The 26291-nt window shown below is 55.5% G+C and overlaps 2 protein-coding genes across 2 annotated transcripts; both read left to right on the forward strand.

The window, feature by feature from the left end:
• The first annotated feature begins 86 nt into the window (after window positions 1-86).
• ASB18 (ankyrin repeat and SOCS box containing 18) lies at window positions 87-16246 on the forward strand. The gene is made up of 6 exons (XM_059820060.1): window positions 87-205; window positions 3356-3863; window positions 5384-5651; window positions 13666-14164; window positions 14840-14953; window positions 15800-16246. Exons 2-6 carry the CDS (start codon window positions 3623-3625, stop codon window positions 15983-15985), a joined length of 1308 nt encoding a protein of 435 aa, XP_059676043.1. The 5' UTR covers window positions 87-205; window positions 3356-3622; the 3' UTR covers window positions 15986-16246.
• An 8377-nt stretch (window positions 16247-24623) lies between these two features.
• GBX2 (gastrulation brain homeobox 2) lies at window positions 24624-26019 on the forward strand. The gene is made up of 2 exons (XM_059820664.1): window positions 24624-25134; window positions 25496-26019. Exons 1-2 carry the CDS (start codon window positions 24624-24626, stop codon window positions 26017-26019), a joined length of 1035 nt encoding a protein of 344 aa, XP_059676647.1.
• The last annotated feature ends 272 nt before the right edge of the window (window positions 26020-26291 follow it).

The raw sequence follows: 26291 nt of genomic DNA on the forward strand, positions 1-26291 counted from the left end.
CACATGGAGCGAGGGAGGGGGGGAAGCGCTGGAAATATAAACGTGGGGACGTTTCGGTGGCAGGTTGGCTCTTTGCAAGGTGGCACCTGGCTCCGAGAGAGGAGATTAAACCTCCCGCCCCGTGCTGCCCGGCCGGGGACGGTGAGCCTGGGGGACCAGCAAGCATCGCCCGGGAGAGCCGGCCTCACACCGCTGTCCTGCCAAGGTAGGCTTGGGCAGGTGATGGTTTATCTGGTGGCGTGGCGGCCTCGCCATCCCGCCTGCCCACCTCTCCATCCCCCGGCTGCGGGCACAGCATCACCTCCCCGCGGCCGCGGGGTGCCGGGGGGGACACAGCCATCACAGGGAGCTCCGCCACTCAGCCAGCTCATTTTAAATATTTGGGGGGGTAAAGGGGGTTGGGGGGGGGTTGCAAGCTTTAAATCTGTCACGCCTTGCCATCCGCGCTTGAGAGCAGCTGGAGGAGGCAGTGCCGCGGGCTGCCAGCCCTCGGGCTCGTTCGCCGCGCTGGAAATTTCCCTGGGAAAAAAAAAATAATAATGCCATTCCCCGCTGCCGGAGGGCAGCTGTAAATCACGGCGGCGATGCCAGGAGCTCTCGGCACGGGCACATCTGGACTCGCCGGATTTTTTAAGGCAGCCTCATGGTTTTTTGAAACGGCGGGGCAAGTTATTATGGGCTGAAATCTCCCTGGTGTGAGGACTAAGTTGTTATGCGGCAACTTAACTTGGGGAACAAGCTCGTGCTGAAGTCGTTTTGCTTCTGCATAGCATTCTCTTTCATGTGCCAGGAATGAGTTTTCCTCGTAATGTGAAGCCGGCGCAGACAATTTAAGTCATTATTAATAGATACACTTGATCTGAGGAAGTAAAATGCTTAATGTTTTGTTAAATGAGGTGTACTCTGCAAACAGTCGTATGCAGGGAGAAGGTTAAGATGCTACCCCCGCGTTAGAGATTAATGAGTGCGAGGCTACTGCTAATGAAGTGCTCATCGTTTGGGGTCCGATCCTGTGTAGGAACATCTCTACTGAAGTAAGGACGCATAAGGATGATCCCAGGCTTAACTGGCTGCAGGATCAGGCTCTCGGGGCCTCAGGGTCTCGGTGCGCGGGGACCGGGATGCTGGGAGGAGAGGTGATGCGCCCAAGGCCGTGCAGCATGGCAGTGGCAGAGGAGAGGGTAGGGCTGCGGGCTCCGGCCTTCCTCCACCACCCAAAATCACTGCCCAAAGGTGACAGGGAGTTTATAAGCAGTCAAAACGCTCCGTTTCCCTTCAAAACCCAATCAGGGACTTCTCCCCCTCTCCTGGCCAGCCCCAGGATGCTCCGCAGGTGTCCTGGCTGCCAGCTCCTCTCTGCAGGAAATCACTCCTGCCTGTACGACAGCGTTCCCCCAAAAAACACGTGAATATTGCTTCATCCTGACTTCACTTTCCACTCATCAGTGGAAAAAGCACTTGACTCGTCTGGCAGGAGCTCAGGCTCATGCGTTTATACATGCCACTCAGCTACAAGAGGACTTTTTCTTTCTACTCTTGCTGGCCCTGGCTATTTTTAACCACCACCCCCCCATCAGTGATGCCGTTAATCCTGTCATTACCGTGACCCAAGAAGTGAGTGTTGTATGCAAATAGACGCTGATTAAAAGGCTCGTGAGAAGAGGTCACAGGGTATTTCAACACACTCTCAACAGCAGTTTAATGCCAGACACACACACCCACCCCCCTTGCAAAATTAGCCCACGTCTGACCGAGGAGGTCTAGACTCCCTGCTAAATATACCCAGCTGCCAGCGCCGGAGGTGGTCCGTGCCGCGGGAGGGCGATCCCCTCGGTGCGAGCGAGAGCACGTGAAGGCAGGCTTCCTCCATGCCACCGCAAAAATATAACCACCGCGTTGCTAATAAGGGAGGGAAAGCGAGCCAGGGCTGCAAAAACACGACCCAGGACAAGTCCTTGGGGAAAACGATCCCTGTCTGTGCCGCTCCCCAGGTCTCCAAGCCTTCTCCTGTGCCGGCTAAGGGATCCCGGGGGCTAACGAGGCTATTTTTCATACCAAAGCAATGCTTTGAGGAGGTGGTTCAGTTGATACCAGAAGGGTAAAGGGGCACAAAAAGGCTGGAGGTAGCAGGATAGCAACAAGTGGTAAAAGAAGAGAGAAAGACGATGGGATTTGGAAGTTCAAACCAACCGAGCAGTTGTGGACAGACAGCCAGGTGGGAAAGCCAGCCTTGAGTTCAGGGGAAGAAACAAAACAGGAAAGACCATGTAGGTTGACCTCAAATTAGGTCCCACTGCAGGTGAACGGGGATCTCAGGGCAGGGGGTCCTTTACACAAGGGATTAATTTACACAAGGACGCCAAGTCGGACCCTTCCCCGGCTCAGAGCGACCCCATCCTTGATGGACACACTGTGATTTTTTTGTGGCTCTGTGCTCTTCCCACGGTCTCTGGGGCCAGGGGGCTGGATGTCACCGCAGCCAAACCCAAAAAGAAGCCTCAGGTGACTCTTACAGCGCGGATGTGTTGCCCCGGGGCTGGCACAGCGATGCTCATGGTCACCTGTGGGAACCTGGCAAGGTCCCCACTTGCAGAGGTCTACGGAGAAGGTCCCAAACATTTTTTCCAGCCTGGGGCTCCACACGGAGGGAATCACCAAGTGTTTCAGCACTCCCTCCACGTCTGGTTGCTTCCGTATAGTTTAACATCGTCCTGAGATCCGCTTTGATCATTTTTATTCCCCGGGAAGGTGGGGCAGGAGGGCTGGCAGGCGGGGGGTGGCGGGGGGTGGGGGTGGTGTCACCCAGAGCCTTGGGCTGGTGGCGAAGCCACCGGGTCACGAGATTCCAAGGTCTATTCTTGTCCCTGCCGCGGACTTCTCCCGTGACCTTGAGGAAAGGAGCCATGAGCCTCAGGGCAGCGGGAGCCCAGGAAGCTCTGCCGGCATCCGTCCCTGTGCTTAAATGGCAGCAGAGCCTGGACGCGTTCTCTCTCCTATACAAGGCATCGGCAGGGAGAGCGGCTCCCCCTGCCAAAGCCCCAGGAGGATTTGTACCTCGCTGGCCTTTGCCAAATGCTTTGCATCCCTGCAGGGACGCGCCGGCGTGCCAGCCTGCATCGTGCTGTCCTCTAATGTGATGCCCAGATTTTTCCGTATAGCAACCACGAGACTGGAAACAGGTATGAGTGCCTTCAAGAAGAAAAAAAATACAGCGTTAGACAGAGGGGAAAAAAAAAAACCACCACTGTCTCAGAGCTCAGAGGACACAAATAAGGTTATATGGGTTTGGGCAGACAGGAGCTGACTAAATTTTTTTTTTTTTTTTTTACCCCCTAAACGCTAATTTTCCTCCCAGCCTAAACACCCGTGTCCCAAGCTGCTGCCTGCAATTAAACCGGCAATTTAATCCAAGAGTTGCTGCCACAACACAGCCCAGTGACTGTTTGACCCTCATTGTATCTCATGCCCGTTATCATCTGACCCCGCCGGAGTTATAAATACAACGACAATAGAGCCTTAACCGGATTATAATTAGACAATGAGCCCAGAAGGATGGAAACAATGAACTATAAAAGCCCGTCTATCCTCCCAGCTAGGACCTGCACACACGGGAAGCACTGGAATGGGCGAGTTACCGGGACCTGTAACAGAAAAGCTACAGATTTCCCCCAAATTGGATTCGGAGCATCCTCTAACGGCTCACGCTCCCGCCACCAAGTATTACACGGCCCTGGTCACGGGAGACCTGAGAAGCCTCGAGGTCCTGACTGACCGATACTATCAAGATGTCAACCTGGTTTTTGAGATCAGTAAAAATGAGCTGGAGTGGCAGGTGAAAAGCCAAGCGTCTTATGGACTCTCAGGTACTTTTCCTTTAAAGGCCAGTCCAGAAAAATTTGAAAAAAAAAAAAGAAACCAACAAGTATTTACTAACCCTAAATAGGAGTGGTGCAGTGCATTTAAGCGTCTAACGCTACTTTTATAAAGCCTGTTCCCGAGGTGGCTGGTTTCTGGGTAGCTGACTGCACCCTGCAGCCCTAGCCCTAAATATTAAGCACTTTCTTTCATTATTTTCTTCTCTTCTGCACATACTAACCTACCGGAGGGGCAGGGAATTGTACAAAGCGTGTGTCCACATCGTTTTTCCAGGTTGGGATGGGGCGCTCTGTGGCTTAGGCATGCTTGCAAGAGGGCTTGCAGCCCAAATTCCCTGTGCAGGGGCTCAGAAAGAGCAGCCCGGTCCTAATTGGGAGGAATAAGATGCTCCCCAGGTAGCGATACCCATCGCTTCCTGACCCCAGGTGATCCCTGTGGTCCCAGATGCTCACCAGGCATCTACTAATGGTCCCAGAGGTCCCGGAGCTGCTGGGAAATGCGATGCCTTGTTCCAGCTGAGCCCAAACCCAGCTCATTCCATGCGCAGACCTGCATCACCCTCCCAAGGCGCTCCCACCCGGCTTGGGTGCCTTCAGACCCAGCCCAGTCCCAGCAAAGACAGTTTTTTTCCTCCCCTGGGTGCAGGTGGGGAATTCGTGAGCTGCCTTTTAGTTTCTGCCAGCAAGGTCCTGCACCCAGGGCCCCCTGGGCAGCTGGTTGCGGGCAGGATATTGGTTTACCCAGCTCGTGCCATATGAAATCCCACTCCTGGACGTGCACACGCCGAGGGAGTTTCGCTTCCCCTCTTGCCAACAGCGCCCGGAGCAGCCACCAACCATAACCAGGCTCTTCAAAACCCCTAAAGCTGCCGGGGAGCTAAAAGAAAAACAGAAAAAGAAAAATGATGTGGTTTATTCGCAAGGCTGGTGCACAGGGGGTGGGAATATCCCCAAGCCCTGTTCCTGGTGCGAACACCACGGGTCCCCAGGGGGTCAGCCCTGGCATCAGCCCGCTCCCTCCTCCCCAGTTCAAGAAGGACAGAGAGCTACTGGAGGGGTGCAGCAAAGGGCTACGAAGATGTTTAGGGGACTGGAACATCTTTCTTAGGAGGCAAGGCTGAGGGACTCGGGTCTTTTTAGTCTGGAGGAGAGAAGACTGAGGGGGGATCTTATCAATGCTTATCAATACTTCAGGGGTGGGTGCCAGGAGGATGGGGCCCGTCTTTTTTCAGTGGTGCCCAGTGACAGGACGAGAGGTAACGGGCACAAACTCAGTCATAGGAAGTTCCACCTAAACACGAGGAGGAGCTTCTTTCCTTTGAGGGTGGCAGAGCCCTGGAACAAGTTGCCCGGAGAGGTTGTGGAGTCTCCTTCTCTGGAGATACTCAGAACTCGCCTGGACACATCCCTGTGCAACCTGCTCTGGGTGACCCTGCTCTGGTGGGGGGGTTGGACTAGATGATCTCCGGAGGTCCCTTCCAACCCCTCTCTTGCTGCGATTCCCACAGGGCTGTGGTCGCTGGAGTACAAGCGGGAGCTGACCACCCCGCTGTGCCTCGCCGCCCGCCTGGGTCACACCGCCTGCCTGCGCCATCTCCTCCGCCGACGGGCCGACCCCGACCTGGCGCCGGGGGGACGCGGGCCCCTGCACGAAGCCTGTCTGGGGGGGCACGTCGACTGCGTCGAGCTGCTGCTGGAGCACAAGGCTGACCCAAACCTGCGGAGCGACGAGGGCCTGGCCCCGCTGCACCTCTGCACCACCCAAGACTCCCTGGGGTAAGGAGAGGGGGGCCCCCCCATCGGCATCCCCCCGCTGATAACCTCGGTCCGCATCCCCTGCACGCAGACCCCAGAGCCTTTGCCTCTGGGGGGTGCAAAAAAGATGCCACACTCCCCAGCAAGGCTTCCCACGTGCTCTCACATCTCCCAGCTGCTGCAGCACGCTCAGCATAGCCAAGAAGGGAGATTTTGGTGCCAGGCACATTGCACAGCCTGGGTCTCCTTCCCACGGACAGGAACAGCCCAGTCCAGCTTTTCCTTCCTCCTCTTCTCTCTCTAAAAATCACTCTGAGGTCCCACATCCCAGGTCCAGCACGCTTTCCCCCAGGAGGTGCTCAGGATGGGGCTGGTTAAGGGGCATGTGGGTCACCCCAACCTCCTGTGCTCCTCAGCCCATGCCGACCCCATCGGTGAGGGATGTCGGTGCCGATCAGGGCGCACACTCCTCCTAGAATCCCAGCCCCAGGGCCATAACGAAGGGATGGGGTCTGCGGGATGGGAGCAATCCTCCCACCTCCTCGACCCGCTCAAGCCACGTACAGGTCCACCTCAGTTTATAGTCAGGGCTAAGGCTCAGCCACGTGCGTCCGCTCCTTTCTCACCCTGGATCCGCATCGCACAGAGGCTGGTGTAAACGTTGCCTTGAAAAATAAGCTTTTTGTGCGCACGTGTACGTCTCGGCAGGACTTTAAGCTCCTGAATCATTAGACCCAGGGAATCGGGATTTTTTTATAAAGAGCTCAGCCCCTTGATATCCTGACAAAACTATTTAGGGCCATAGCAAATTTCATCGCCTGCCAGCTTCAGTGAAAAGCCACCCTGGCTTCAATCCTCTCCCCTTTAAGCAGGCAGCAAGCGTAACTAGAAGTAGGTGATGAAGGCAAGGTTCCCGCTACGGATCCACTGTATCATGGGCCAGGTGTCAGGGAAAGAGCTCTGCTAAAGAAGAGCAACCAGAAAGGAAAAGGTTTGCAGGTGTAAATATCTCGAGCCCGGATAACAAATAAGAGTCTCTGCAAGAGGGCCGAAAATCGGATATTAATGAAATTTTGGTTCAGCCAAAAATCTAGGGATTAATCAAACTCACCCTTGGTGCGACAAGGGTTGGAGGGAGCGGGATGGATAAGGGAGGTTGCTACAAGCAGCCCTCATCATTAAGAAGGAGCTGGTTTTAATTCCTTCTCGTGGGCTCCCTTTTGACCTTAAAGCCTTCAGCCTCCAAACCCCAAGCCATCCTAAAAGCCCCATGGGGGTATTTCAGGCTTCACCAACTTGCTCTCTCCCCATAGAGATGGGGCACAGAAACCAACCTGGTGCGTGGAGAGGACCCCATGGCCCAAAGAGGTCCGGGTGTCTGGGTTTTGGCCAGATGCTTCCCAGCTTGGAAAAAAACCCATAGATATATCTACCTAGCTAGCTAGCTATCAAAAATGAGCCGTTGTCACCGATTTACATGTTATTTCCCCCAGAAGGACGGAGGGGGATGGCAGGTGAGCCAGCAAACGGTGATGCGGGGATCAGACAGATGCAACGTGGAAACAGCTGAGTTATAAGCCCTTGAATATTGGGGCTTTATAATGGAAATGCTGAGAGACCCTTAACTACGCTACCCGGCGCTACGGGGGCTTCTACAATAACTAAGCCAACTCCCCTGAAAGATCAAAAATTAATAGACATTTCAGACAGGTTTTGAGGTTTCGACCACTGCTTTTCAATTGCAAAGACTTTGCTAAAGTTAGAGACTGAGGAGGTCAAGCTTTAGGTAACACAAACATTTCCTCTTTGATTAGGGGGAGACTACTTTACCTTGCCTTTTTTTTTTTATTTTATTATTTTTTTCATTGAGTAGTAGATTTTAGGTCATCCTTAATTTTTTACTGACAATAAAGAGCAGGTCATTGACCTACATAGAGAGCTATTTTATTTTTCTCCCTCTCGATAACAATGGCCAGAACACCTATGTGCCGGGTTCTTCTGTATTCCCATATACTCGGCAATTCACCATAGGGGCAGGACTTAAAACCTTTGAGCCTCTCAGTGACTGGGATAAAAAAAAAATTATCTGGGCTTCCTTCCAGCCATTTGAGCTTCAGAATCCATGAGATTTCAACAAAAAGGATATCAGAGCTTTAATCTAGAAGCTTTTTGAAGAGATGGAAAAAAAAAAAGTTCCAGTAAAGTTCACTCTTACCTTCTTCACTTTAGGAGCTGTTCATGCCAACGTCGGCCTATTTAGTAGAGTTCCTCTCCTTGACCTCTTTTTTACAGCGGAGATAATTAACATGGTGGGGTAAGATGAGTCTCTAAATTCACTGTACTGTCTCCCTGGTGCTCTCCCGTTTCCCTCTTAAAGCTGGGATGATTAAAGGAGTCTGCCTTTATTGGCACCCCGAAAAAAAATAAAATAAAAATAATTGAGGGGGAGAGGAAGAGTCTCAACCCTCCAGCGGTGCCGGGGGGAAGAGCAGACGCGGGGCGGTGGGAAGGCACATCGCAGGGACGCAGGACGTGGCCCTCGCCTCCCATCGCGGTACCTGCAGCAGAAGGGATGGCGAACGCTACCGCGTTTGTAGAGTCCTCCTTCAGATCTGCGAGTCGGAAGAAAGCTCTCTGAAGATCCCAGGTTTTCTGTGCAACCAGGGAGAGCCTACCTGGAGAGAAATGCCCCAGCGCTTGCCTTCTCCAGCCTTCCACATAGGGAAGAGGGCTTAGGCAAGCCAAGGGATGAGAAGATGTCACCATTGCCTCTGTGCAACCTGGGCTTATGGCTGAGTGATGCCCTTGTGTTCGCTTCTTCAAGCTTTCTCTCCACCCTGGGAGCTGAAACCAGAGTTGTCTTCTGGCTCCCACCCTCCAGGACCAAAGGAGGGGAGATAAAGGGTGAGATGAGTCAACGCAAGAGGAGACTCGGTGTCCGAGGGCTCTGTGCAAGAAACAACGGAGTAGGGAGTGAGCGCAAAGAGCTGCCAGCCTGGGGAGGCAGGACGAGTTTTGCTTAGGGGATGTTAGATGAGGATAGCTCCTCACGGGAGGAATTAGCAGAAAACAGGAGCAAAGCAGGAAGGCAGGTACCTAAAAAGGCAACGCTATCAAGATAGCAAGGTTCCCAATGCTGGGGAGATGGGCGCTAACCTGCTGTTGGTATATCCAGCCCCGTGGCACCCTCCGGCTATTCCAGCACCAGCCCGGACACACTGCCCTTTTGGCTGCAGGAAGGACGCATTACTACAAATAAAAAAGACAACGAATTTTAAAAGCCAGCATTTAGCATCATCTAGTGCTAAACCTTGTCCTCTGCTCCGTTCAGCGTCAATAAAACACAGTACTCTGAGCGTTTGGAGCCATCGTTTTGGAAACTCATCCCCTCGCCAGGGAAGACCAGCTCCTTAATGGGTCCTGAGCAAGAAATAAAGAGCCCAAAAGCAGACACAGAGCACAACCCAAGGCCTGACCCCGCTCTTCGGAGAAGCTACTCCCCAAGCTGGTGTGACAAAATGAGGGCTCATAGGGATGAGTATCCACAGCTCACGAAGCTTTGGCAAAGCGACGGTGCAGAGAGCGATGTTCCTGGGCTGGTGTTTGCCCCGGCATGACCAGCCCCGCTGCGGCCAGCCCTCGGCACCGGCGTTGCCGTGGTTCACCGGTGGGCTGGTGGTGCCTGAAAAGATTTTCATCTGTTAAAGAAAAACAGGCTTCCTTTCTCCTTCTTGTAGGAAATTAATCAGAATAATCCTTGCATTCAGAGCCAGGCTAGGGGAAGGCTGTTTTCTGAGCAGGATCAATCCTGCAATAAATCACAGACAGATCGGGAGATGGTCGCTCGGATGCCATGAAAAAACAACCAAGCGAAGGATGGGAAAAACGACGCTCTGGCCCCGGGGAGGGGGAAAAAAATCCAAATAGGAGATTTTTCCTTAAGAAAACCGAGGGTCTGAGTGGGTTTTTGGGGACAGAAATTTTCCTCCAGCCTCCGCTGCCCCAACCTCCTGCTCCTCCTGCTGGTTATTCCTCACATCCCTTTTCAAGCTAAATCCCGCTTTCCCAGCCTGGGCATTTTTCATCCCGAACTGAGCAGCATCCCGCCGGGATGCTGGAAGCCGTGGCCAGCGGGAGCCATCCTGGCAGCGAGAGGGCAGGGGAGGGCGATGGGCATGTCCTGCCCGATGTTGCACCCGACTCTATTGATGGGTGAAGAAGGAAAATAAACCCCAAATCATTTTATCCCGTTTATTTGAGCCAGGACCCCAGCGTGAGACAAACAACAGTTATCACCAATTAGCGTGACTTTGACCTAATGAGTGACGTGCCCAAGCACGGAGACATTCGGGTGTGTTACCCATCACTTGTAAATGTGTTAGGAAGGGTTTGGAAGTGAGTATAAACTAGCCAAAATCAGGCATAGCTGTGTGTGAAGGTGGCTCTTTGAGGGTATCGCTGCCTCCAGCGAGCTGCTCAGCCAGGTTGATGGTATCAGGCTGGGTGGAAAACAAACTGGTTTGTTTTGCCACCCCGTGTCTGAATTTCTGCAGGACTAAACTCGTGGCTTCTTGCAATATTCCCAGAAAATTGGAGAGGAGACCTCAAAAAGCAGCAAGCATTAGCTGAGCCCCGTTTAATGGGATCGTAGTCTAATCTGATGGGGAACAACAGGGCATTAATTAAAAAAAAAAAAAATCCACCAAGAAGCTAGAAATGCTGGCAAAGTGTTAGAGCGTATGAGTTCATCAGCGGAGATTAGAGGCTAAAATAAGAGCATACAGCCAACAAACATGAACGGCATCTCCCGGCACCTGCTGATGTCCCATACATCTAAACAGAAGGCACGTGCTCCTCACGGGGGCCCACCATTTCCATTAACCGGAGGAGATCACCCCTTATTTATAGCCCCTCACTACCATTCCCTCTTTGCCAAGGGAGGAGTGTCCAGGGGGAAAATTCAATATAAACCGACTCGGGCTTCTTCCGACAAGTTAGCCATTGAACTTGATAATAAATAAGAATAACCCTGCAGGAAAATAGCATCTGGGAAGGGTGGCATTTCCACCCTGGTATTTCTAGGAGAATATTTGGGATGTCTAGCAGGAGGCCAAGAGGGATTGAACTCCCTGTAATCGAACTCCCATCCCGCTCTCGGTAAGGGACAACCCTGTGAGTGGGCTGGAGGTGTTGGGCACAGCTCTTGGCTTTGCCAGGCAACCCGTGGTGTACTGCCCCTTACCTGGAAATTAAGGGTAGGGGAATATTCTCGCTGTCTTGCATACACGGATGTAAATTTTCATCCTGGGCGCTCTCGATACGCAGCACTTGCCAAAATCGGCACGGTGCTTGTGCTCGGGGTCTCTAGCCCCCAAGCTAGCAGTTGCCTCCTTGCCTGGGAAGGAGCGGAGATGCTTTAAGCATGATCTATGAAAAAAAAAACCCAACCCCAAAAGAAAACCAGATTTTTCTCCTGGACTAGGCTGCTGCATGTTTTCCACACAAGTCCGAAATAATTTTAATTTTTGTCTCCATTTTTCCCTGCAGAGCCACCCCTTGGGTTGCCCAGAACACATTATTTTAGGGTGCCAGAGCTAACTGTGACGTTAGGATTAAGCTAACCCAGAGGGGTCCCGAGGGAGTCATTACAATTAGGCCTACAAATCCCTGCTGTCAAGGATGGACAAGACCAATAAACATAATCAAGTCACGGTGTGATTTGCTCTGGCAACAAACCCCCTCCAACAAAGTTTTACCAACCAGCAGCGGACAGCAAGCACCAAAAAAACCTCAGCAAGACAAGCCATTGCTTGAGAGAGGGATTCAGCACGTTTTAGAGTAGAAGGGGAATTGTAAAGTACGGATGCGAGGATTTGAGGGTTGCTGGCGCAACCCTACACTCAATCTGCTCACCCACAACTGTATCCCCAGCAGAGAGCATTCCTTGTGGATGCCTCCAGCGAGGTCCGGTGCGGGCTGGCAGCATTTGGGAGCATTACACCTGCCACAGCTGCAGACACAGCCTGTCCCTACAGATCCTGCAGGATCTTTTCCGGGCAAACTCAGGCTTGACATGCACGGGAAAAGTGGCCCAGGGAGGTATTTGCAGATCCTGCACCGCCAAGGACAGTGAACGTCCTATCAAACCTTGGGGAAGGTGATGATACAGGCCCACAAAGATTCAAGTAGCATTATTATTATTATTTTCCCCACATATGTTAGCATTTATCTGGGCCAGGCAAAACGAGCAACGCCCTGGCGCCATCCTTCCTTCCCCGGGCTCCTCTTCCTCTCCTTCACTTCTTGGCTCCACTGTCCCCCAGCTCCCCCTCGTTTCGCTTCTGTATCAGCCCAGAACCTCACTTAGGTCTCTGGGTTACACCTGAGCTAAAATTAAAGCGTATTAGAGGAAAATAAAACAGGCGGAGGGGGTTAAAGGATGATGGACCTCCCTAGACTCCAGCCAGCCACTGCTGAGGCTTCCTGAAGGACCACTCTTCCCACCTCCCCGGCAGCATCTCTTGGGAAACAAGAGCTGGCCACGTATTCAAGGTCTCGCTTGGACGGCACGTGGGTCTGGCCCCCCTCCAAAAAAATAAGCCCTCCGTGTCACAGTGATGAGCTCAGCCCCACACATTAACCCAGCTGCTGACAGCCCTGCCCGGGCAGTGACATTGAGCCACGCCGGCCCCGGCAGCTCCCGGCAGGAGTTGGAGCAGTCACTTTGATTCATTTAGACTGGCTGATCACATCCGTTTAGTCACATACACACCAAAAAAAAAAACCAACCCATCTGGGCATACCAGGCATCTTTAACCCCAGTCCGTTGTCAGAAGGATGCAGGTGGAAAGCTCTGATGGGAACCAGTGTCCCCGCTTCACAGCAGCCACGACCCCTTTTTGCAACCACACACGGTGACATTAGAGGGAAGGAGAGGCAGGAGCAGTGATTTAGGAGGGGGAGGATTGCTTACCTTGCTTTATTCCTCCTGGGAACTGCAGGTGCTGCCACTCCATCGTCACTGGGTGCCAAACAAGCCGGCAAAACTCGTTTCCACAGACTTAAACCATCTGCAAAGGTGTTTCTTTTCAGGACAGGTAGAAAACACCATCCTTGAGTCCTCTCTGGGGTGGGACCCCAACACAGGCATTTGGGTCCCTTACCGGGAGAAGATGAATCCATTTTTATACCCAAGCAAACCCACACCAAGCTCTTCTGCTGCAGAGAGGTGTTACCGAGGGTTTCCCTGCATGTCAGCTCAGTCCTAGCGCAGATTAAGGTGGAGGCAGCGCTTCAGGATGTTTTCGGCTGAGAAGCTCTGTGGTTGTCAGCCAAGGGGTGGGCTTGTATAGATCATCTCCATAACACCCCAGGGCTACGCCCGTGCCAGGAGATGAAACTGCAGCCGACAGATTGATTGCATGAAAGGGCCCATCACCCTATGTGTCCTCATCACGGCCAGATGCGTCCCTCACCCCTCACCAGCTGGGACAGAGCCGGCTGGCACAGCTAACCATGGGCACCGCTCCCGGTGCAGTCTGACCACCAGCATAGCCAAGACGAGGATCACCGATCCCTGGTGGGTCTGGGATGGTGGGACCCTGGTGGATCAAGGATGGCCAAGGTGGTCAAGGTAGTCAAGGAAAATCAGGGATGACCATTCATAAATGGTGATGGTCAAGGTGGTCAAGGATAGTCAGGGATGACCATTCATGAACGATGATGGTCAAGGATGGTCAAGGTAGTCAAGAATAGTCAGGGATGACCATTCACAAATGATGCTGGTCAAGGACAAGAGGGAGACATTGCCCAAACCACTATCATCACCATTATGGTGGGCACCAGGGCACAGGGTCACCCTCCCCAGCCTCTGCTGCTTCCTCCCAAAATCCTCGAGTGCCACAACTCCTTTGGGAGCCCATCCTCACTCCATGCCACCTCCCACCCCATCATCCCCCATGGCTCCCACTTCAGCCCATGCCCCCCAAAACCCATCCGGGTGGTTCACCCCCCTAGTCTCCCCATCTCTTTGCAGGTGTGCCAAGCTCCTGCTGAGACGCGGGGCCACCGTCGACCTGCCCAGCGAGGACGGGGGGGAGACGGCGCTGCATGTGGCGGCCAGGCACTGCCTCTGCAACCATGCCCGCCTCTACCTGCGGCACGGAGCACATGTCGATGCACGCAGCGCGCGGGAGGAGACGGCCCTCGGCATCCTCTGTGGGCAGGCGCCACGCACCGACGAGGGCTGCCTGCAGCTTTGCCGGCTGCTGGCTGCCCACGGTGCCGACATCGATGCCCGGGATGAGACGCGGAGGAGCCCCTTGCACAAGGCGTGCGGGGCCGCCAACGCTGGCCTGGCGCGCTTCCTCCTGCGGCGTGGGGCCGACGTCAACGCCATCGACTACGACGGCGTCTCCCCGCTGGGCTGCGCGCTGCAGAGCGCCGCCTTCAAGCGGGAGCTGCGGCCCCACCTCGCCGTCCAGCTGCTGCTCAACCACGGCTCCCAGAAGATATGGCCCCCCGCCTTCGTCAAGGTACCAACCCCGAAACAGCCCCCACGCATCCCCTCGCACCAGGGATTTTGCAGGTGGGGTTGGGCTGTTTGGGGAAATAAAAAGCCATGGGAGCTGGGAGAATTTGGGAGAGCCTCCCTGTCCGGGCAGGGAGAGGGGACCGCGGCGTCAGGGCTGGCGGTGCTGCTGGGAACGATGGAAATGAAAACACCCGCGTGGGGTGGCAGCGGGGAAAAACAGGCAGGGCGAGGGGTGGGATGGAGCCAGCACAACCCGGGGGGACCGGCAAGGAGGATTTTTTTCCTGCCTGGGAAGTCAGAGACAGGCGAGAGCGGCTTGGTACATCAGCCATCAGTGCAGCTGCCTTATGGCTCTGCGTTTCATTGATTTTACATCAACCAATAAAGAAAATATTATCCTGGCTTATCACGCACAAGCCAAAAATGTAAATAAGAAGTAAGGGCCGCATCCGGAGGAAGAAGTGCCACGGCAAGGCAGGTCTTCCCACCGCTTCACAGGTGGAGAAAGCTCTCCAAAGCATGCCGGCCCAAACCCTACGCCTGCCTCATACCGACATGGGACTATCCCAGCCTGGACCGTGGTGGGGTGGGACGAGCCTCGGCAGCAGCACATGGATGCTCTGCCCCTCTGGGACATGCATTTCTGTCTGAACCCCCTCGCGTTGCCCACGACTAGGTGCTGAAGTCCTGCGCGGCCGTGCCGGAGATCATCGAAGTCCTCTTCAATTCCTACTCGCAAATCCCCGTCTCCGAGAAGTGGGCCGAGGCTGTGCCAGAGGAGGTGTTTCAGGTAAGACGGCACCGGGGGTTTGGCAGGGATGGCTGAGCCCCGAGGAGGGGGTTTTACCCACCGCGAGTTTTTTCCCCCCACCCAAACTTCACAAAAAACCCCAAAGGAATAGCCCTCAGAGAACCACCACGCACACAAGTCATCTTGGCAGCTTTGCATCCCTTTGGCTCCATCAACACCAAAACCCCCATTCCTGCCCCTGGCCCACGACAAAATACAATCCCGACATCTGGAAGCGTCCCTGGAGCCAGACCGCTGCCCGGCAGGAGCCCACCCCGCTAATTCTGGTTTTAAAAAGCTTGTCCCCAGCCGTGCAACAGGTACGGCCAGCCTGCTCTTGAACGCTCTCGGATGGCTGCCTTGCCGCCGCAGGCCTTCGGTTAGCGTGGCTGCCGGAGGGGGACGGCTGCTGAAATGCAAATAAAGCCCTTCAGCACTTTCTAGGGGATGGGGGAAATGATTTTTATTCTAAGGAAGGGCTGAGGCTTGCCTGCTTTGTTTCCCCGTCTTGGAAACAAGTGGGTCTCTTCTCCGTCGGCTCTAAGGCTTTCTGCAGGGATGCCGCCGCCGGTGGGCATGAAAGCACCCTCCCCACGCAGCGCCCGCGGCGAGGCTGGGTTTCTTCATGTGTGCTTCCACAGGAGAATTCCTTAGCCGTCCTTTGTCTGCAGGAGCCGCGTCAGCCCACGGACGCCTAACCCACGGGCGAACGTCGCCGACGGGTTTCTTACCTCCTCCCCTTAGAGCTTCATCTCAAAAGTACCTCTGGCTTGTTTGGCTGAATCAGGAAAAAATTAGAACTGAGGGATGCTCACGTCTTTTTTCTCTCCCCCTCTCTCTTTGCAGCAGCACCAGCTATTCTACGAGTCCTTTTTCCGGCTGGCGGGCACAGTCCGGTGCCTGCAACATTTATGCCGCTCCGCCATTCGGAAAAAGTTTGGCAGCGAATGCCATTGCCTCATCCCCTTGCTGCCCGTCCCCAAGCCCTTGCACGACTACCTGCTGCTGGAGCCCGAGGGAGTCGTGGTCTGAAGGGCGGAGAGGAGCCGGCCGAGGGCCGCCGTCCAGCCCTCCCTTACCTCGTCGGCCCTCGGTGTAGCGCGGCTGCATCCATTTCTGTCAGCCGAGCCAAGGCGCGCCGGTTTTCATGATAGATGGTTGTTTTTCAGGGATTTATAACGTAACTAAAATGTGCTTTCGGCTGTAACTTTGTATAGATTTTTTTTCTAATTGTGCTTTAAATAGATTATAAAGAGTAATAAAATGATTAGTAGCTGTTACAAGCACGCTGCAGATATGAATAATACTCATTATAAAGGATCTCTGCAAAGCAGCGGGGCTCCTCAGGTGTGCAAAGGCAAGCACGCACGGCAGATGACTAAAGTCAGCCCACGTGGGCATCAAATCCCTTCGGATAGACCTTCCCCGCGAGCGGCAGAAGCAGACCCGGGACCAGAGGTGCAGCGTGGAAGCTCCTAGCAGGGTGCAATATCCAGTGGTGTTAATATAGACCGTAAAATAGACCAAAAAAAAAAAAAAATCTATTTTTCGATGCAGAAGCCACCAAGGAAGAGCTGGTCGCTCCACGCGGGACCAGAGGCCGGGGGGTGCCACAGCCCCCTATTTCTCCCGGCTCCCCCCACCCCGGTCCGAGGGGTGCGCCAGCACCTCCGGCGCCCATCATGCCCATCGCTGCTCCCGGGCTGGCAGGCGGAGGGGCTGGAAAACCCGGTGGCAACCCAAAGCGGAGACGTTTGGGCTTTCTTTTCCCACGGTGACTTGGCCAAAGGCACCAGGAGGAGCGAGGATTTGTTTTCCCAGACCCTCAGGCTCCCCAGATGAATTCCCGTTGAACGGAAGCAAGCGTGCGCGCCCCTTGGAAAAACAGCTGTCCTTACACTCTGCCACGGCGCTCGCCAAATTGTTCCACTCCTTAATTACACGCACTATTTAAAAAAGCACGTATAAATAAATCAGCCTTTTTGCAGGTTTGGTGGGACTTTGCACCGGCACCCAGCACCCTCCGCTATTTAATTGTGGGTGCTGTCGTGCGCAGGGTGCAGGCAGCATCCCTGGCTCCCAGAGCCGCTGCCCGGGGAGCGGGGAGCGTGGAATTGGGGAGGGAAAAAGAATTTTCCCCCCCCTCCCACCTGCCGCTTCCGCAGCTTCCCTCGCCCTTTCAGTCGTATACAGATGTGCAAGGGCATCGCCAAGCTCTCACCACCACCACCCTGTTCCCCATTTTTGGTGCCTGAGCCCTGTCCCACACGGGACTGCCCCACGGCACAGCCCCACGCCAAATCTCCGCGACGCCTCGAGACCTGGCACTTCGTGACTTTAGTGGCCGTTTTGCTTTACGCTTTGTTTCAGGGGGCAGAGCGGGGTGGGGGGTGGGTGGGAATTGAAGGGGATTTAGGGAAAACAGGTCCCGCCTGAGTCCCCCCCCTGCGTTTGAACCGGCCAAATCGAAATTTGGGTGCCTCTCACGAGTCTTTCATCTTTTGTGCCGTCGCCGAGCGGGAAGAAAGACTCGGTTTACATTCGTATCGGGTGAGTTTGCATGGAGATAGAGTCCCACCAGGTGATCCCATCCTCCCCCCCCCCCAAAATCCCTGACCTCGGCTCCCCGCTCGGGGGGGAAAAAAAATCAAAGCACATCAAAGAGGGGCGGGAGGGGGGGAGAAGGCAGCTCTGGGGCCGGGTGACAGAGGGAGGGACAGAAGGGCGGTGGGGGAAGAAGGGAAGGGCCGTGGGAGAGTGGGGGGGGACCCGCCGCGGACACGCGTGGGCTGCCGCCCCAAGCACTGCCTGCGCGGCGCTCCGCGGCCCGCAGGGGGCGCCCTGGGCACGGCCGCGGGGCCGTCGGGGGGAGCCGGTGGGTACCCCCGGGGGGGCGACGGGGCTGGCGGCGCAAGAAGGGGGGTCGGGGCGGGGGGGGGGGGGTCCACGGCAAAAAGAGCCGGCCGAAAGAAAGAATAAAGGGGAAAAAATAGGAAAAAAATGACTTTTAGGGCGTCCGGTGGGGGGTTTTCCTTCGGTTTAAGCCACTCCGGCGGCGCGGGGTGGGGTGATGCTCCGGGTTCGCCCGCTTGGGTTGATAAGTTTGGGTACATACATATACATTTTATATATATATATATTTTTTTCCTCCTGCCGGCGCCTTGTTTTGATGCAGATGTTATGGGAAAACATCATTTTTATTTATTTTTTTTTATTTTTTTTTCCCAGCAGCTGAAGACGGGAGGTCACATTAACTTATAATACGGAGACACATAAAAATGCGATTATGCCTGCTAAACAGAACACAGTAGGCTGCTAGTTAAGACAATGAGATTTCCAGGAAGCGATGCATAAATTCTTCCCCAAAAATGACACATTTTTCACGTTTCATTCCAATTAAATTACTGAGGCAGCTAACACAGCGCTGCGCGCACCATACATTTGGGTGAAATGAAGGTTTTTCTGGGTTGGGTGGGTTGGTTTTTTTTTTGTGTGTGTGTTGGTAAGTCTATCTGGATGCGCGTGTTTTGTGAAAGGCGGGTAATATTAAGCTGCTATTAAGGAAAAAAAAAAATAGCAGAGACCTTCGCTCCTCGCCTTTTTCTTGCGGCGGGGCCGGTCCGTCTCGATTTTTCACCCTGCAGCAATAAAAAAAGGCAAAATAATATTCCAAATAATAGGAATTCCCCGCCTTGATGCGCACACGCCTCGGTTTGCAAGGAGCTGGTTAAACAGCCGGGGCTGGGGAGAATTAAAAAGCCCCTCCTAATAGCAAATAAATAAAAAAAAAAAAGGCTTTGCCGACCCGTCGGGTGTTTCGGGGGAGCCGCTGCCGCGGGCAGGATCGGGCCCCCCGCGGAGTGGGGGGCGCGGATGCGGAGGGGGTGACAGTGAGAAGCCGGATTTGCTCCCCACAACCTGCTTGGTGGTTGAAAAGGGGTTTAGCAGGGTGATAATCAAGCCCCGAAGTGGCTCCGGTAATGAAATACTATTTGATTTTTATTCTTATTCTTTTTTTTTTAACCGAAAAAAAAAAAATAAAAATAAATCAAAACGCGCGGAGGGAGGCGCGGCGCAGGCTGCGCTGAGGCGGGTGATCCGCAGAGCAATCCAAATCAGAAATGAGATTTTTTTTTTTTTTTTTGAAGTCCTAATGAACCTGATTGCATGAACATTTATAATCCCCCATGGCTGGAAATGAAATCAGCTATAATCAGGAGCTACGGGGAAAGGGAGTGTTTACAGGCAGAGATTGGGAAGTGCTGCTGGATTAGTAAAGATGCGGGTCCTTCTCTTGATGTCGAAAATGATGGATAATGTGAGAATGGCAAATATACTATTTGTCTAATGGCTCTGCAATTAAATTCCCCTGTAAATGACCCATGCCTCATTTCATCCTAATCTATGGAATTTTGATTGAATTCGTCAGCTCTAATTGAAAAATACTGCACTTTAATGTCTGCAGTGCAGTTTCAGGACCGCGCTGGTTTTAATGAGACGCTGCCCCTCTGACCTGGGAATATTTTAGATTTTTAGTCGGGATTTTTTTTAAACGAGAGGTTTGCTCGATTTCTTTTTCCCCGAAGAAAGCGCGAGTGGGAGCGTGGGTGCGTGCGGGGGGTTTTCCAGGGCTGGAGAGAATCTCTGTACCGCTGCGTTTTATTAAGGTCTCCTTTAGTGCTCTTAAAATATTTGGACTCGGGTTATTTGAATAGATAGCTATTTAAAAAAAAAAAACCAAACAGGTTATTTCCCCTTATCCGAACGAATTTTGGGATATGAAGCGGGATTAGGGAAGCTAAATTTTTTTATTTTTATTTTTCTTACCCTGCACCGCGTTATTTTCACCTTTTTCCCCTCCTTTTTCCTAACCCGAAAATCCCGAGCGCCTTCAAGTTGGTTAAGGGGGAAAAAAAAAAAAATAGGGGGAAAAAAAAAAAAACACGGGGAAAAAATAAAACAACCGAAAAAATAAAATAACAAAAAAATAAAACAACCAAAAAATAAAACAAACAAAAAAAAATAAAACAACCAGAAAAAAAAAAAGCAGCACATCTGCTGTGCGTGGGGTGGAAGTTGGGGGGAGAGGGAAAACACCCCCGGGGTGACGGGGATGCCCCCGGGGCGGGGGGGGGGGGAGCCGCCCGGCACCCCCCGCACCCACCGGAGCCACCCCCCCCCCCCCGGGAGGGCTTCAAACGGGACCACGCGAAGGAGTGAATGGCATTAAGCGAGGCGGGAGGGTTGGGTTGGGGTTGGGTTGGGGTTCCCCCCCCCCCGGCTTGGAAACCGAGAAGGGGGTTTCTCGGGGTTGCGACCGCTCCCGCGGACACGCGTGGGGTGTGGGGGGGGGCCCTCCTGTCCGCTCCCCTCCGCACACAGCCAGCCAAGGGCCAAATCCTGCTCCCCCCCCCCCCAAATCCCTCTTCCTCCCAGCTCCTGCAGCCCAAATAGGCTGAAATAAACCCACGGCCACGCAGGAAAACCGCCCCCCCGGTTGCCCCCCTCCCTGCGGGGATGTCTGGGGTACGGGCTGGGGAGCCCCGGCTGCACCCCTTATTTCGGCGTTCAGCGCTCACGCCTAATCCCTGCGTCATTAAGCACATACTGCTTTTTTTTGGGGGGGGGGGGGGGGGGGAGTTTTGCTCCTGGTCTCCCCCCATGCTCACCCCCCCTCCCTAGGGGAAAAAAATAAAAAATCGCTTGAAAAGCACAGTAGGGTGAGATGCTTTTGGGGACATTTCCCACGCAATTAAAACGTCCCCGGCGAAGGCAGAGGGTCTTGCAAGAGTCACCTCGCTCGGCTCTCCGTAAACCCGAGTTTTGCTCTTGATGAAGTCATTGGTTTTATCGTTGGCTGCGAAGCAAAGTTGCTCCCCCCCCCCCCGCCCCATGGCCCCCATGGCCCAGCAGCCCCATGGCCCAGCTCACACCCTGCCCCAAATAACACATCCCACCAGCGCAGCCCCACCGCGGCCCCGATCCCTGGTGGGAGGATGGACACGAGCCCCTGTGCCCCACGGAAACCCACAGCACAGCTCCCTACAAACAGGCTGGAGGGGCCTTCAGCCCCCCCCCCAGCCACATGGCGGGCCCAGCTGCCATCCCAAGTGGAGGGATGCTCTGACCTCTGCCACCCTCCGGACTCACGCCCGGAAAGGTTTGAGCATCTCCCAGTTTTCCTTCTGCGTGGTTTCACATCGTCGCTCCAAAACGCCCTACCTCGGAATTTGGGGGCATAGCCCACGGTTTATTTAGCAACACGTACTCTCCGCCCAGCCAAGAGACTGCCGGAGTCACAGACCCCCCCAAAAAAAATCTGCCTGGTTCAAACAACGCTCTATGTATCCAACACTCCTTTCCTGGGAAAGATTCTTTTTGGGGGGCAAAACCTGCGGGAAGCACCTGCTCTTCATCAATCCCTGCTCCGGGTGACATGGGAGCATCCCTGAGCGACCTCTCGGTGCCACCTTCCCAGTGGGGCCACGCGGGACCCGGTCTGCACCCACGCCACGGCCCAGGCGGAAAAGGGCTTCTGTGTGTCCCCCCCCACCCCAGCCAAGCCTGACCCTCCGAAAGAACCGATTTCTACCGTCTCCTCAGATTCAGCCCCCCCGGGAAAGGCTCCCGCTGTGTCCCACTGGTGGTGGGGGGCCCTGCGTGGGGTGTAGGGGGGGGGCTGGCAGGGGTCCCCTGCCCACCCCGCCTCGCCCCTCGCCTCCCTCCCGCCTGTTACACTTCCCAGGCACAATCACGCTCCGGTTGCTTCTCCGACAATCAGAGATCGCCGACGTTTTTTGGTTTTTTTTTTTTTTTTTCTTCTCCGGGAGAAAAATCAGCTAATTATGTGCCGAACAAAAAGCCTATTCTCGTCCGAAATAATACTCCCGTCTTGCAAAGGCACTTGTTTGTGGGCAAATTTTGAAGAGGGCTGACAATAAAAACAGCTGCAGGAGCTGGGTGTTGGTACACATTTCCATGCCCTGCCAGATTACCGTGCCTAATTATCTCCCCTTTCCGCAATCCAACGCGGTTTCCTGAAAAGAGACGGTTCTTTTTTCCCCCCCTCCCTCCTTCTGCTTTTCTATTTAAACGAAAGCTTTCCTTCTCCGCGAGGATTTCCAGCCCGCTCTGGTTGGTTTTGGAAGGAGCGGGGATGCTGCTTGATTCGAGGGGCCGGAGGGTTTAGCTCGGCTCCATCCGTCGCGGTGGGAAGGAACAGGAGGCAGGAGAGGGGCCGCAATCGGACGATGCCGGCTGGATGCCGGGGAGGGGTGGGAGGCAAAAAAAAAAATGAAATCAGAGAGAAACAACCACGCGTGCGGCTAGGAAGCATCCACGAGGGAGATGAAAACCCTGCCGGCGCTGTGCTGGGAAAAATCCCGAGCGCTGCGCTACGGCACATATGGTGGCCTCCGCAAGACGGAGCTGGGACATATGGAAATGAGCTGTATAAGTAAACTTTTCCCAGTCCCTTGAAGTCAGAGGTGGGCCCCAAAAGTGGATGCGCGCACACGCATACCCCCTCCGTCCCCAGCGGCAGCTGCTTCGGTGGCCGTCTACCCCGTCCCATTTGCCACATCGCCGGGAAAATTGGTTTCTCCGACAGAAACGCAGCATTGGGGAAGGGGGAACCCCCAAAATTCATGTCCCGGGGGGGGGCCAACGGGGCTTGCTACCCCAAAAGTTGCATCAAGCCAGGGATGGGGAAGCAGATGCAGGACAGGCCGGCGAAACCGCTCCTGGGCCCAAAAGCAATAACCCCCCCCAATCGTTTCTGCCAAGAAAAGAACAGTTTCAGATGTTGGCTGGAAACGCGGAGGGATAAACCCAACCGGAGACCCGGGCACGAGGTGGGGGGCAGCCCCCAGCCCCCCGTTTGGGCAAGCCACCGTGATGGGAATCAGCAGTGAGTGGGGTTATTTTGGGGGGGGGGTTGAAAATGCCGCTTGCGGAGGGCTGGGCCAGAGGTCGTGACACCCCCCCCCCCCCCCCAGGGGACAAACCCCAGCGGGTACAAATTTGGGAGGGTAAAAGCCCCCACTGCTTTGAGGGAGGGGGTCCCTTGGGACGTGCGGCTGTGCCGATGCTCAGGGGAGCACCCTCACCCCTTGCCTCGCCCTCTGGGATTTTGGGGCCTGGAGGGTGGCCGGCCAAGAGGGGTGGGATTTGGGGGACAGAACGTGGCTGTCCCCATCCTTGGCACCCGCCAGCCCAGCTGCCGTGGGGGTCACCTTCCCCCCGGGGTGCGCAGCCCCCCCCCGGCCTGTCATCTGCCATCCTCCCCCAGCACACACGAGCACCCAGGAGCTAGAACGGAGCGACGCGGACATTCGGAGCTTCCCAAGCGGGCAGGCCGGGCAGGAGCGGGATCACCCCCTGACCCTTGGTTTTGGGGACACCCCCCCTTCCAACAGCCAGAAGCCACTTTTAGTCGAGGTTTGTACCCAAAAGCCCCCCAAAACCAAGCCCAGAGGCGCAGTCGGTGCCATTGTCCCGGGAAGGCTTCAACTTCCCGAAGGCAGGAGGGATCCCACCCCCAGCCAACCCCCCTCCTTTTTTCTTTTTTTTTTTTTTTCTCCTTTTTTTTTTTTTTGGCATTTAATTTTATTTTCCAAACCACTTGATCTTTGCTTGGGAACCTCCATTAATTGCCTGGGTTTGCCTCTTTTCCCGGTCCCTTTATCATTATTTATGGCCTTTGAAATTGTGTAAAGTTCCCTTGACGTTCAATTTACAAGTTTGGGGTGGGTTTCTCCCCCCCCCCCCCCGCTTTTTTTTTTTTTTTGTTCCAGCTTTTGTCCTCGCCAAAGACGTCGTGTTGGAAAAGGCTTTGAGCCGGCCAACATGAGAGGCTCGCCGGAGAAAAGGGAGCAGCCCTCCATCGCTTTTAATTCCGCCGTGTTGCTGAATGGCTCTTTTACATAATTGCAGAAGCAATTTCAAAGCCAAGCCAGGGGCTGACTTTACCCAGAACCACATGGAGCCTATTTGGGGGCTTTTCAAAAAAAAAAAAAAGGGGTGAGAAAGGGAGAGAGGGAGAGAAAAGAGTGAATAAAACAGGGTTTGGGGGGTTTTTTTTAGGAAAATAAGGGGTTGCAGTGCTTTGGAGGCACCAATCGGTGTGGCTGGGGGGGAATGCCAGACGCCCTGGGGGAGCGGGGCACCCCACCGAGCTCCCCGACGGCCCCGCGGGCCGTGGGCTCCCGGCGGGGCGTCCCACGCGCGACCCCGGGGGGCGCAGCGGCCGCTCCCGCGTGGACCGCCCCGTCCGGCGGCCGAGGAGGAGGGCGGGGAGGGGGGGGGGGAGAGGAGGAGCGAGGGGCGTGGTCTCGGCGCTCGGCCCCGCCCCGCCGCCCTCCCGCCCAATGGGAAGCGGCGGCGGCGGCCACGTGGGGCGGGCCGCTTTCCCAGCCGGGCAAAATGTGAATGGGCGCGGGGGAGCGCGGGCGGGCAGAGCGGCGCGGCGGCGGCGGCGGCGGGCGGGCTCCGCGGGGGCGCACGGCGGCGGGCGGGGGGCCAGCCCCGATGTGCGGGCGGCGGCGGCGGGCCGCGGCCCCGCTCCGCCCCGGCTCTGCCCCACGCGTGGGCGCTGCGCGGCTCTGAGGAGGAGGAGGAGGAAGAGGAGGAGGAGGAGGAGGAAGGTGGTGGCTGCCGCCGCCGCTCCGGCATGAGCGCGGCTTTCCAGCCCTCGCTGATGATGATGCAGCGCCCGCTGGGAAGCAGCACGGCCTTCAGCATCGACTCGCTCATCGGCAGCCCCCCGCCGCCCGCCCCCGGCCACTTCGTCTACACCGGCTACCCCATGTTCATGCCCTACCGACCCGTGGTGCTGCCGCCGCCCCCCCCGCCGCCCCCGGCGCTGCCGCAGGGCGCCCTGCAACCGGCGCTGCCCCCCGCCCATCCCCACCACCACCAGCTCCCCAGCCTGCCCACGGGGTTCTGCTCCAGCCTGGCGCAGGGCATGGCCCTCACCTCCACCCTCATGGCCACGCTGCCCGGCACCTTCCCCGCCTCCCCCCAGCACCAGGAGGCCGCCAGGAAGTTCGCACCCCCGGGGAACTTCGATAAAGCCGAGGGGATGCCCCCGGACGGCGGCGGCGACGACGGCAAAGCCTTCCTGGGGAAGGACGGAGCCCTCCTGCCCTTCCCCGCCGCCGACGCCGTCCAGGCCTCCCTCGGTGAGTGAGCGCCGGAGCCGTCGGGGGGGAGCGGGGTCCCGCCGCCCCGCTCCGCGCACCGGTCCCCGGCGGGGCGGGCTGGGAGGGGGCCGGGGAAGGGGCGGCCCCGGGGCCGGGGGACCCCCCGGGAGGAGGCAGGACTGGCCCCCGGGGGGGGGCGCAAGGCCGAGGGGAAGGGAGGAGGAGAAGGGAGGTTTCGAGCCCCCGCGCTTGAGAAAATAAGAATAAAATCAGTCCGACCAAAAGACATTGGGGGGGGGGGCACCCAAAAAACAACCCCCAAAGCCAACAGTTTTGGGGTGATGGGGGCGCGGGCCGGGGGCTACCGAATGGTCACGAAAGGCCTCTGCTTCGCTTCCAGCCGGGGCTCTGCGGGGCCAGGGGAAGGAGGACCCCAAAGCCGAAGAGGACGCGAAAGGCAAGGAGGAAAGTTTCTCCATGGACAGCGATCTAGACTATAGCTCGGACGACAACATCCCCGGCCAGGCGGCTCACAAGGAAGAGGACTCTGGCAACGCGCTGGAGGAAAACCCCCAAAACCCCCCTAATTCCACCAACACCACGTCCACGGGCAAAAACCGACGGAGGCGAACAGCCTTCACCAGCGAGCAGCTGCTGGAGCTGGAAAAGGAGTTTCACTGCAAAAAGTACCTGTCCCTGACGGAGAGGTCCCAGATCGCTCACGCTCTCAAACTCAGCGAGGTGCAGGTGAAAATCTGGTTCCAGAACAGACGGGCTAAATGGAAACGGGTCAAAGCGGGCAACGCCAACTCCAAGACAGGGGAGCCCTCCCGAAACCCTAAGATCGTGGTACCCATCCCGGTGCACGTCAGCAGGTTTGCCATCAGGAGTCAGCACCAGCAGCTGGAGCAAGCCCGACCCTGACCTCTCCTTAAGCTCAGAGCCACAAGTTTTCGAGGGAAAAGTTTCCAAATGGGGGTTTAAAAGCAACCCACTCGAGAGAAAAAAAGAAAAAAAAAAGAAGCAAAAAAAAAAAAAACCAAAACCCCAACAGCCAACAAGACAAAAAAAAAAAATCCCACGCGAGCGCACGGCAAATCCCCGCCACGAGCGAACTTTAAAGCGAAACTTTCCACTTACCGAGGCGAGCGAGAGTCTGCGAAGGCAAGAGGCTTGGAAACTCTTATGGTTCGGAG

Source organism: Gavia stellata, chromosome 8, assembly GCF_030936135.1.
Source record: "Gavia stellata isolate bGavSte3 chromosome 8, bGavSte3.hap2, whole genome shotgun sequence".
NCBI classification, from domain to species: domain Eukaryota; kingdom Metazoa; phylum Chordata; class Aves; order Gaviiformes; family Gaviidae; genus Gavia; species Gavia stellata.

Coding starts and splice junctions, on each gene's coding strand:
- GBX2 (XM_059820664.1), top strand. CDS start 24,624: ATGAGCGCGGCTTTCCAGCCCTCGCTGATGATGATGCAGCGCCCGCTG. Junction 25,135..25,495: donor CGCCGTCCAGGCCTCCCTCG/GTGAGTGAGCGC, acceptor CTTCGCTTCCAG/CCGGGGCTCTGCGGGGCCAG.
- ASB18 (XM_059820060.1), top strand. CDS start 3,623: ATGGGCGAGTTACCGGGACCTGTAACAGAAAAGCTACAGATTTCCCCC. Junction 3,864..5,383: donor AGCGTCTTATGGACTCTCAG/GTACTTTTCCTT, acceptor CGATTCCCACAG/GGCTGTGGTCGCTGGAGTAC. Junction 14,954..15,799: donor TGCCAGAGGAGGTGTTTCAG/GTAAGACGGCAC, acceptor CTCTCTTTGCAG/CAGCACCAGCTATTCTACGA.